The sequence below is a fragment of the Lonchura striata genome, chromosome 3 (genome assembly GCF_046129695.1).
Source record: "Lonchura striata isolate bLonStr1 chromosome 3, bLonStr1.mat, whole genome shotgun sequence".
Lineage (NCBI taxonomy): Eukaryota > Metazoa > Chordata > Aves > Passeriformes > Estrildidae > Lonchura > Lonchura striata.
The window spans coordinates 62,341,726-62,353,998 of NC_134605.1; the positions used below are offsets into that span (position 1 = coordinate 62,341,726).

The window sequence follows — 12,273 nt, forward strand, 5'->3', positions numbered from 1 at the left end:
AAACCTCAATGATTTTTGGGGCTCTCCAGGATGAACAGATATGCTTAAGCATACCATAAATGCATAAGCCAGTTTGCAAGCCTGAAAAGCAATGTTGCTTTTCTATTTTTCCCTGCCTATTCCCGAGCACACTGGAGAAGGTGGGTTTCCTGGATGAGCAAGGGGAGAAGAAGAGTACAGAGCAGCCAACAGGCTTGTTATCAGGGTAGAAAACAACTGAGTCCACAAGTATTCTTCAAAAGCAAACAAATACGGCAACAAATCATCCATAAAACGCAGTCAAAAAGGACTTCATTTAATTAGTGATATGTAAAGACTTTTGCATAGAAAAAAGGTTAACAAAGTAATGCATAAAAGACCGACAAGGAACAGTATTTTAAAAACAAATATTTTAAAGTATATTTTGCATAATGTTTAACATTTTCAATGCTTATTGCTTTCTCCACACAGCAGAGAAATCAAGTGCATAATAATACATGCTGTGTTTTATTTTTTTTTTTTTTTTACATAAAATCTCTAGTTCTTGACTGGTTGTATTAAAATACTTAGGTTATTTTAAATCACTGTAATAAAAAATGAAAGCAAACCATTTTATGCAGCACTAGTTATCTGGGTATTGACAAAATAATTTACTCACATCCCATTAATACATTCATTTTGGTTTGGAATCAAACCCACATTACAATGTTGGCATGTTAACAGCCAATTTAAAAATCGTCCTACCATAACTTCATTCATACCCAGAGTGATCATTCTTCCAGAATTTGATAGTGAAAAGAAGAGGGATCTTGCACTGAATCGGCAAAAAGTAAGTGTCCAAGTACAGCTAAATAAGTTAAGTTGAACTTTTACAACACTGAATCTCTTGTATTGGCATGAATCAACTGTATCCAAGTGTGCACACTTTCAATAGGTGGCTACTTCTGGGTGCATGACAAATTCACTGTTTGTGCAGATAGGAGCTAGCACCATGTTTAAGCCATAAAAATAGGTGCCTCAGGGCTCACAGGCAATGCTGAAACGTTCATTAATCCCAGCACTGATAAGATAATTGCTTTTGCCAATGCTATGCTAGACGTCACAATTTGGCAAGTCTGTACAAAGTGAACTAAGCGAGAACTAGGCCTGTCAAACTAAACATTCTTCCTCGGCAATCTTTTGGCTAAAAAAACCTCTCCCCTTCAAGAGCACGATCTGCCCTGGAAAAGTATCATAGTTCTGAAGCTGAATGCAGAATTTCACCTCTCTCCCATACCATTTCCATACCTGTGCAATGTTATTTGTTTTAGCAGAACACACACACACATATATATTTATTTATTAATTTTTTTCAATGTCAGGCACTTATGAAACTGGAACTCCTTTTCTAGCCTGGGGAGACCTCGTGAATGCAATCCCTCACCTCTCTGCCAAACAAGGATGCATAGCTGGAGAACTAATAGTTCTAATGTCTACGCATTTCTACGTATGTTGTAGGAAATGGCGATACGGTCACGCTGTTATGAAAGCCATCGCTGCTCCCTCAAGGTGCCTCCAGCAAGACAAACGGAGAAGAAGGTGTGTCCCCATGTCCTCTCCGACGCCTGCAGTGAGGATAATCGCGCCGCTCCTCGGTGGGCTCGCCGGCAGCCCTCAGGCCCTTCGGGTGAAGGCTGAGCAGGGAGGACATCCATCCCGGGGGCTGGAGTGGGTGCGGGATGTGTGGGCTCGGGGAGTGAGCACATGCGCGTGTGCCGAGAGGGACAGGAGGGAGCTGGAGAGGGAAGAGGTGTGTGTGGCGGGGAGACTTCTTAAAAGGCTCCAACTTCAGTCCCCCAGGGTCGGTAGGGCTTCGTGCCGCCCCCGGCGCCAGCCTGCTGAGGGCTGGCAGTGGCTGACACGGCCAGCGGAGGGGTGATGGCGGTGGCCGCAGCGACGGCGGCGGCGGCCGCGCTGGGGGGCAGCATGGGGAAGGTGCCGCCGAAGGAGAGGGGGAAGCTCTGGGCTGCGGCTGTGGCTGCTGCTGCCGCGGCGTGAACAGTGGCCGAGAGGGACAAGAGAGAGGTGGAGAGAGGAGGGACACAGGGAGCGATGCTGCCAGCGGAGGGGACTCTGAGGGCGGCATCGGCGTGGGCGAAGGTGGCCGTGAGCAGGGCGGAGCCGTGCGGGGGCACGTCCGAGGAGAGTCTGCACGGGGCAGCATCGGAGGCGTGGAGTCCATTCGGCTGCAGCAGAGCGGCCGGGAGGTGGTGGAAGGCGGCTGCCCAGTGGTGAGGGTGCAAGGGGTGGTGGTGGTGGTGGACCATGGAGGAGGTCATGGCAGCAGCTTCCCTCTGAGAGGCACAGGTGCTCAGGTGAGACACGAGTCTAACGCGCAGGGGGTCGGATGTGTCGAGACCTTCCACCGAAGTCAGGTACCTCGCGACTTCTGTCAAGCACTCCCGGAAGCCGATGCTCATGAAATCCATGGCCAGGGAATGAGCGTCAAAATAACCTGCAAGGGGAGGGCAAAATACGTGTTGAATGTGGTGCTGGCCAGCCCAGTCCTGGCTCAGCCACTGCTTTTCCAGTTTGCCATTTATTGGTTAAGATGTGCAACAGAAATTTGTTCTCTGGTCTGTAAATGATCTCTGTGACCATCCCTGTAATGTAATAGGCTTCAGTTGTTTATGCAGACAGTATACAAATAAAAATAAATAAGTCCACAAGACACTTAAAAAGATACGTGATGCCTCTCCTGAAATTCCTCAGCAAGCTGCTACAGTGCAGTGTTGATCCTTGTACGTGTGAATGAGATGCTTATCCACACAAAGAAACAGGCTGGAGATCAGACAGCTTGCGTGTACTACCCTGTCTTTTCTTCCCTACACTGGCATTCATCCTAATGCTTTCAAACTATTTCTTCACGTTGTGAGATAGTTGTAGCTGCTGCTGGGGTCCCATCTACTTCACAGAGTCATTAAGACAATATGACATATGATGTTGCTTAACTACAAACAAAAACCATCTTGTGATGACTCTGCACACACACAATAAAAAGCTTTACTGAGAAAACGTTTTATGTAATGCCATCGCTAATTTGGAGATGGAAGACTGACAGTCATATGGCCCATGAGGTATTTCAACAAACAGCAACTGGAGCTCCATAGGCTTGGGACAAAAAAGCATTTGAAAAAAAAGTTTTATTAAATGCACATGAAAAGATACTCCCTTTCTAAAAGGGTTGAGCATAAAATCTTGTGTTTAAGTTGCAAAAACCTATTCCAGTTTTAGTCTAAATGTTGTCTCTTGGGGGAGTAATATCCTATCCACTCCCAAGCTGGCATGGTGTTTTTCCACTCACTTTCAATGAAAATTTTTAGGTATGCTTGACTGTGATGTGTGTCAGTATATAATGATCAAGAGCCCTTCTTTTAGAGGAATGTGGGAGCAATGCCTTGTATCATGTCATGAAATAATCTCGACCTTTCTGAAAAATGCTCACACTTTAGATGGCTATTTTCATTTTAATCAATTTTCTGGCTAGAAAGAAGTGTTTCCACCACTACATGCCCACATTATAGAATTAACTCAGGCACATTTATCCATGTTGCTCCAAATCCCCTGCCTGCTTGCCAAATCACAATGGCACTTTTGCTGCAGGCCTACTTGCTCATCTGAACCTGAGTGAAACTCTGGCTCAGCCAACAGATCAATGAGCATGAGGAGTTTAGGGCTCCTGTCCATAAGTGCTGACTCTTCGCAGCTTTCTTCCTGCCAGGTCCACTGTGACCAAAGGTTTGAGTGAACTCCTGAGAGACAAAGGCCAGGCGTGCCACCAGCAGTGAGATAGCAGGGCACCTTCTCGGGTGCCAGTCAGCCTGGCGTGGGGACTGCTTCTGTGCTGGAGGCTCCAGGACCTCCAGCAGCTTCAGAGCGGCTGACGCAGAGCCAGAACCACTTCCCAGCTCTGGCCACGCATCAGCCAGCCTGGGAGTCCTGAGAGCACTCGGCTCAAGCCAGGGCTTCCCGGCCTCCCTCCCGCCGGACTGGAAGAGATGTGGGGGATGTGGTTGTCACCAGCTTCCCCTGAGTCTGAGTTGCTGGCTCTGTGACAAGCCAACCCAAAGCCCTGGTGATCCTGGCTCCCTTTCAGTCTCCTATGGTGGCCGAGACATGAAAACAGAGGCTAGATGAGATCTGGGACTCCCAGGCTCCATTACCTTTTGATGGTTATCTTTTCCCGGTTTTCCCTTTACCCCTTCTGAGAGAGACTGAAAAATGTTGATTCTTATTCTTTCCCAACTCAAGAACATCCTCCACCATGAGCCAGTGTTTTGTAGTGAACAGGGACTCTTGGTTTTACCTCATTTGTCCTGGTAACCCACTTGTGATGCACACAGGTCACTTAAGCTACATGAACCCATGCACCGACCCAGGCGTCACTCACTCAAGATACATTTGTAACTGCAATAAAATACACTCAGTTCTCTGCAAGCAACTCACTGTTGACAAATCACTCCTCCCCTGTGCTTGCTTGCACCATCAGCAGAAAGCCCTGGCCTGAGGCCAAAATAATAACTCAATGTGAACAGGCGACCACTATCCACACCTACGTCAGGGTGGTGGAAACGCGGAGTCTGCACGGGACCTGAGAGGCGTCTGCCTGCCTGAGGCAGCTCTGAAAAGCAGAGAAGGGGCAGAAGCCGTGTCGGTTTTCTTTCCCTGCAGTGCCCGCTTCAGGATCAGTGTGCTGAGTGGTGGCCAACCCCATCTTGACTTGCCAAGTCCCACCCATTCCCCATCATAGATGTCCTCCTTTCTGTGTGAGGAAGAGGACAGTCCTCAATGCAGGGGAGCATATGGGTTTCAGGACCCATTTCTCTTTTCTGCAGTAATAAGTGTTTGCCCCTTGTAAAAATTATTAAACTCATTTTTTTTCTGATACAAAAAAACCCTCTGTCTCACAAGATTAATTACAAAGTGGGAAATAAATGCAAATAAAACAAATATTTACTTTAAAAATACTCTAAGAAATTATATTTAAAACTGTTAGCTAAATTGCAAAATAAAAGCAAGCAGGAAATGCAGATTTAAACTTTGCCCAGTACTAATTCTCAAACCTCTTTTTCTTACAGTTTCTTAATCTGTGCATTGAGATTACTCTTATCTCTAGGACCGAAGGAGCAGATACAGTTGTAGTATTTGTGATCGGGTATTATTGTGATGGGCCACCCACTGTGGATCATAGTGTAAAAGGAAGTTGCAGGAATAAACCTGCATTGCCTCTCCCCGCACCACAACACTTCATCCTTTCCTGCACTGCCACAGCCATGCTAGTGTCAGCTGGGGCAGGAGAAACATAGCAGCAGTGACTAACAACAGACTGCAAGACATAGGACTGCTAACAACATCTAGTTTGTCCAACTGGTGCCGTGCTCTCCACAAACTGGAGCCAGCGACTGGGCTCCACCAACATATAGCTCTGTCCCACAGCTCCCATCCCAGGCATTTCATCCCCTGCCCCACTTGGCCACCTGACCTGACCCATTTATTAAAAAAGTCCCCTGCATACTTTTTTTGGGCGGGGAAGCTGGGAAAGGAAGCTTCCTGATAAATTAGGTCTCCATTTGGGTTCACCTCCTGGCCGTTCTGCTGTCGGTGCAAACATTGGAGGGGTGGGAGCTGCTGCAGCTCCTCAGAGGAACAATGGAACAATGTGGGGGTCAGGCTGGGCCACACGTTGTGTGGGGAGGATGAAGCAAAACAGCCACCATTTCCCTCAGCAGCCAAGCACGGTGTGCTCCATGCACCGAGGCAGAAAGAGCTTGTGGAACACCAGCACATAACCACACTCTTAAAGAAGGCACCATCACTCAGACACACAGAGGATTTGAATCACCTGAATACAGACTGCACAACCATGATCAATTCTGGCGTTTCACCTTCAAGAGTGTATCTTTAGCAACTACAGTGATTTCTCAAGGACTTTTTACATATATATATGTTCACTTTCTTTTAAAATTTTGTACATTTTCTGAGGAATCAAGAGAAGTCTGTTATCTGATGGGCAATAAAATTCTTTTCATCTCTTATCAAACAAATTACCCATAAATTTTAAGCCTAAATGGACTCCTAGAAAAAACTCCTTAACACTTAAAAAAAAGGTATGTCAGCTTGGGGTTAATTTTCACATTTTACAAAACACCAGCTTTTAACATGCTTTCCTATGGCAAGCTGCTGTTAGGCATGCACTGATTCTAAGCTGAGTTTTTTAATTGCTGCAAGGTACTGAGAGGAGCATAATTCAGTCATGCACTAAAAACTTTGGTCAAAATAAAAATAAGAGAGAGAAAGCAGGAGTTTATTTTCCAGCCTTTACCTATATGGCATAGTGGGTGAGTGAAGAATCAGCTGGTTTCCATTACAACAATTCAAGGCATGATCACTGTTGATGGCATGGGACATGGGACCATGCTTATGGAATGCCAGCAAGTTTTTAGCTCCAAATAAGTTCCAAAATCATGACTACACAGAACACCTCGTGGGTGGCTGAAACCATTTGGCCTCCAGCCTTGGGACTGTCAGCTTGCACAAGAGAGGTACACTCGACTCCCAGCGCTCGGCTGATCTAATGGGTCAGCGAGTGCAGCCACTGCGTCATGCCAGCACCCATTAACAGGGAGATATGCTGGCCTCTGACACACAAATATAGCATAGAAATGTGAGTGCAGAGAGCATTGCCTGCCCACTTGCTTTATCAGATACCTGGAGCTGCATAGAGCAAGACTGAGTTTTGTTCTGGTGAATGAGATGGTCTAACCTGGAACTGAAAAGTCTTTCCAGAACAAAGAAAATATTTAAACATAAATTAAAGTTCTTCTCTGTTCACTTCCTTTGGTATAGCAGCTCAATAATGAGGTTTAGCATCAAGTTTTTTGCTACACAATTGTTGCCACAAACCTCCTGTTTATGTTTGGTGTTTGTGTATTTGTTTTGTCTCCCTGTGCAGATTTCAGTGCTCTTTGGAAACCCCAAACAAATCTCTCACTGGGCTGCCTGTGAATGAAGCCTTTACTCCCACAGTGTTATGAAAGCAAACACAAGCCCAGGGTCAAGTGCTTCTTTTGTCCCAGTAGCTCTTTCCCACGAGTTCAATCCTGCCATTAGCATTGATTTCCACTCCTTTAATCTGGAAACGCCTATCACAGCTCCTCAAAGCACTCTTTTTTATGAGATTTCCCCAAATATGAGAAAAAAAACCTGTTGGCTCCTTACCTTTCCCTCCTGTTGCCTGCAGCATCTTCAGATGATCCACTGTCATTTGCAGTATTTCCGCTTTTTCTAATTTGGCAGATCCCTTTCAGATAAGAGACACATATAAATAAAGGCTTACAAGTACTAGAAACTTTAATTTGATATACTTTCCACTGAGCTCAGCTTTATGGTTTCAATTTCCCCTGTCATTAGGACATATTCTGCTTAATTCTTTCGTGAGCATCTGCTTCCCAGACTTGGTTTAAGGACTAATACCGTTTCTCTAATTTCCCTTTATTAGGGCTATACCTCAGCACAGCTCTGGCCTTGAAGGTAGTGTAGAGATGACAGCTTCAAGAAATGAGAGAAATACATAACTTTTTGGACTTCCTTTTTAACAACAAACACAAGTGGAGAACTGGCAGGACAGATCTTTGTGGCCACAGATTAGGACCCTGTTGCAATGTTACTTTTTGTGCTATTACCGGTAGGTGTCCCTGCAGACATACACCCAGCACTGTCCCTCTCTTCGTGGCCTGCTACTTTGCAATGTATCATTTGGTTGCTGAATATTCCAGTCTCATTTTTTGACTGAAAAAAATGCCACACAGTCTGCAGTATTTTATGTTAGTGAGAGGGCTACTTTGCAAGGACTAAATACTGTGAAAGAGTGTAGCTCCTCTGTCAGTTAAAATCTTTTCTGAAACAAAGAGTGGCTCACAGAGCTACAAGAGATACTTGAAAAAGTACAAAATAGAACTCAAAAGATAGTATTAGTATATCAATGTATAAATAAAACTATTTTGCTTGGTACCATTCCCTTGGATATCTGGAACACACCCAAACAACACAAATGTTATTCCAGTGCAAGAGACCATCCCTTGCCATCAGTTAAAATCAGGGCCACGCAAGCTGCGGCCACCAGTGGCTCACATCCTCTGAGCCACTTTTTTTTCTCTCAGTTATCATTTGGGCCACCTCACTGTCTCGGCCGGCTTCACCCAGGTTGCACATTTTTGAATTGGGTGCTGTGCAGCAGTGCTTCAGAGCGCCCATCTCTGCCACACTTGGGAGCAGCACGGTGGCTTGGGGAGGAAGCGAAACTAAACCTCCAACTTGGAAACTCCAGTGATCTGAATGTCAAGGAGCTGGGCAAGGACTGATGACTTTGTCCTTGGCATATCGTGGGAAAATGGTGGGACTTTCTGATTCAAATACAGCACATGCTCATTTTTATGGCAGTGCATTTTTTTTCAATCTGCTTATTTCTTTCAACGTATTAACATTAATGTGCGTGTGAATTTTTGGTCAGAATTCCCCATTTTACATGAAGCTACATCCTGTAGTTTTCCCAGACTTCATCTTTTCCATAGACACAGTACAAGCCATCTCAGTGAGAGTGACTAATAGCTAAAAACTGCATGGTGCTGGGTAATTTCCAAAGGCTCTGTAGGACTTGTTTTATAATGTTTGTAGTTTTCAAGAAATAAACAATAAAACGGTACAAACAACTGTTGCCTCTTGCCCCTGTTTATCTAGCTGAAAATATCCCTGTCACTGTTTTGCCAGAAGGAATGGAAGGGCACAGTGACACATACCAGTTACTAAAAATCATACTGCAGGTGACACAAATGATGCTCTCAACCAGTACTTGGAATTTATATTTTTCAGCCAGCTTTTGCCCAGGCCAGGGATGAAACAGGCCTAACATGCTGCAGTGTTTGCCACGTTAGTTACCACTTATATTCAGCACCTCCCAATCCCACTCTCAGGCTTTACTTTCTGGATATTTTATTTTACTATTACAAGGCATTAATGTTATTTATTGTCAAATGTTTCATTTTTATTGAAACATAGTGTCAGTTGCACATATCCATAGATATTCAGACACTTCTAGCAAAACAGGAGCGAGGCTGAATATTGAATCAAAGACCAAAAAATAAAATTCAAGATATGGAAAAAAATTAATTTGAATGGAAAAAACCAAAATGCCTTTTTTTTTTTTTTAAGTTTTTTTTTTTAATAAAACATTGTATTCTAAGGTCTTGGTCTGTAATTTCATGACCAAGGAGTGGAGCCAGAATTAACTGGATCCTTCCAGACTTCCTACTAAATGCTTTTTCACTGAAAGTCTGCATATATCACTGACTTCGCTAGCTGACAAATACGGGCCTATTCCACCTCCTAATGCACTGGTTCTGAGGAGTAATCTTAAAACATGAATAATCCATACTGTCTGCTCCCTTTTCAGGAAACTGGACTGATTTGCTTGCAACAGAAAGTACAGATTGGAAAAAAAAGGTCTGTTAAAGTAGCGGCAAATTAAATTATATTTAAAGATTTAGACAGAACGCTAATTTACATGCAGGTTTGGGGAATTGTGTTAGGTTTGTGTATTTTTATTTTTTTATTTAATATGGAGTAAAGCACATTTTTAACAAAACCACTACTGGAATTCATCGAAAGAACAGAAGCAACATGAACACAGTTACCCTTAAGGGAAAAACAAGCCAAAGAATGGAAATGTTTTTCAGCCTTATAATGAATTATGTTTCTAAAAGTTTTGCCACAACAAAGCATTGTATTGAAATGTCTGCTTTGTGCCAGATCAGGACACATACAGTATTATTTTAATGAGATTTACAAGAGAACTAACATTGCCAGATGAGATATAGAATTTATATAGATATATAAAAAAAAAAAGCTTACTTGTTTTTCAAAAGCAGTTGGCACAAGCCGCCTCAGCTCTGATAAACTGTTATTTATACGATCACGGCGCCTTTTCTCTATAATCTATTCCCAAAAAAACCAAAATACATTAAGTTTATATAATGAAGGGCAAAATCACAGCACATATGCAAACTGTCAGATGCAAAAATAATTAAATGAAACATACCCCTCTTCTTTTTTTTCTGGCCATGATCTGAGATGTTGTTGTTGGGGAATTTGATCGAATGACAGAACTATTACTTTGCCTGTGAAACAATAAAAGTATGTCAGGTGTTGCACAACTTGACACCACTCTTTGAAGACACCTTAGGTCACCACATTACATATGCATAGCCCCTCTAATGCCATTTTCAATGCTTTTAAGATGTGCCTTGCATTGCACAGTGTTTTTGAAGACAGCAATGCATTTCAGTTTTGAATACCCCAGCATACATTTTGAATTGACATTTTGAATTTTCCAACACTCTGTTGGAAATAAAGTCCTTTTCTGTAGACAGTTCACTATCCAGCACAGATTTCATTTTCTTTGCATATAAAGTCCCGCCTTCTACAGCCTACCAAGTACAGGCTGAAGAACCAGGCCCAAATCAACACGAACCATCTCGATATGGCAACAGCAGTGGTAAGTGGACATACCCGATGACAAAACCTCTGCCAGGCCTGCTGGGTTTTGACGTTGCTGCCCATTGCTACACAGTCAGTAGATGGTCAAGTATGATGCCGGGTGCTCTGCCTGGCTCTGTTGCATTGTACAGTAGCAGGAGCAGAATTCAAAATCTGCTTTTAAAACTATACTACCCATGAGTACAAAGTTGCTCTTATTTCATCATAAGCGTGCAAAAACACCCCAAAAAACCCAGTATGTTTTAATACTTATTTACCTATTATGAGAACAAGATAGGGCTCTGGCGCATGAACCTCTAAATTGGCAGGAGGAGCCCTGAAGCCCCTCAGCGTGCCCAGCCTGACCCTCCCTGGGCAAACACCATTGCTCGCCCCCAGTTCACACGGCGGGTTTGCTGAAGTTCAGCTGCTGAGGATCCCTGCTTACTTTCCACGGCTCATTTCCCACTGGCGCCGGTTCCCTTAGGTTGTTTGGCCTGATCAGGAGCGATTTTGGAAAAGGTCTGATAGCAAATGGCAAATCAAGCGGAGCTAATGAACCGCAGCCCGGTGGCTCATAAAGCTACCGGAGTGCTGCGCGTAATTTCGAGGCTCGGGCAGTCCAAGAGCGGGGCTAATTTTTGGGGGCCTATGAGCGAGCTGCCAGCTGACCTGGAGGGGGACATAACACCTCTGACCTCGGGGGGCCGCCGCATCCCCCACCCCCCATCCCAAGGGAGTGTCCGGGTCTCCCCCTCGCCCTGCTCCAGCCCGGGGCGCACCCCGGCCCGCTCCACCGACGGAGACGGCGGCCCCGGGGCTGCCCCACTTACCCCGAGTAGTTGTTCTCGCTACCCACGTCTATCGTCTCGTCCATATCGCTGTCTGAGGTAGTTTCCTCGCAAGGTCGCTTCATCGTGTGCACGGCGCGGGGGCAAAGATAAATAAATCCGTGGGGGGTTGCTCCAGGCACGGCACAGCACGACTCTGCACCGCCAGCAGAGCAAACCCTCTCTGAGGAGCTTTCCCACGCCGCGGCACAGCCTCAAGCCCGACGGCCCGCCCCCGGCAAGGCCCGCCCTGCCGGGGGTGACGGGCGGGGGCCGCCCACCGCCGGGGCGCGGAGGCGTGCGGAGGAGCGCGGAGGAGCGGGCGGCCGCCCGGCGGGGGCCCCGCCGCCCTCGGCTCACGGCAGGCGGGCAGCGGAGCCGGCGCTGGGCCGGGGAGGGAGGGATACGGGCTTCCTCAGGGCTCGCCCTCCGGGGAGACGGAGCAGTTCTGTATCCCCAGCCCTCCGATGCTGTCGGACGAAGAGGGGTGGCCGGGGTCGCTCCGCTGTCCATCTCTCGCCGGGCATTTGGGAAGATCTTGCTCCCCTCCGCCCGTAACACACGAGCCAGATCAGCTCCCTGCCCAATGCTCCAGAGCCCCGGGCGGTGGCAGCAGCCCCGGTCTCCTTTCTTTCGGTGCCGCGAGTTGTGTTATCGGGCACATGAGCGTGCGTTGGAGAGTTGTGTAAATCTCGGGAAATGTATAAATCCCTCCCGGCCGGGCGCGTCCCCGGCCGCCCGGTCCCGCTGGGCTCCGCGGGCGCGCCGATGGCTAGCGGGCGCTTGCCGGGCCGGGAGCCAAGCACAGCGATAATCCCTGCTGGGAACGACTTGAAGTTTAGCGTCTCGCTTACCGGAGGATCTGTACCAGGCGGGTTTTATTTTGCTTTTGTTT

General features: G+C 46.2%; 1 protein-coding gene across 1 annotated transcript; it reads right to left on the reverse strand.

Annotated features, from left to right (window-relative positions):
* Positions 1-265: 265 nt before the first annotated feature.
* Positions 266-11,617, reverse strand: HEY2 (hes related family bHLH transcription factor with YRPW motif 2). Its single transcript, XM_021547116.2, has 5 exons — positions 11,382-11,617; positions 10,112-10,190; positions 9,925-10,008; positions 7,237-7,318; positions 266-2,473 (listed from the first exon to the last, which is right to left on the reverse strand). The coding sequence occupies exons 1-5, from the start codon at positions 11,462-11,464 to the stop codon at positions 1,791-1,793; spliced, it is 1,011 nt and encodes a 336-aa protein (XP_021402791.1). The 5' UTR covers positions 11,465-11,617; the 3' UTR covers positions 266-1,790.
* Positions 11,618-12,273: the final 656 nt, after the last annotated feature.

What these genes read in the sequence shown, in the direction of transcription:
- HEY2 (XM_021547116.2), bottom strand. Translation starts at nt 11,464, where the DNA reads ATGAAGCGACCTTGCGAGGAAACTACCTCAGACAGCGATATGGACGAG. An exon ending in CCAGAAAAAAAAGAAGAGGG is followed by an intron (nt 10,009 to 10,111) that starts GTATGTTTCATT and finishes TTTTGGGAATAG; the next exon opens with ATTATAGAGAAAAGGCGCCG. An exon ending in GCAGGCAACAGGAGGGAAAG is followed by an intron (nt 2,474 to 7,236) that starts GTAAGGAGCCAA and finishes CTCCCCTTGCAG; the next exon opens with GTTATTTTGACGCTCATTCC.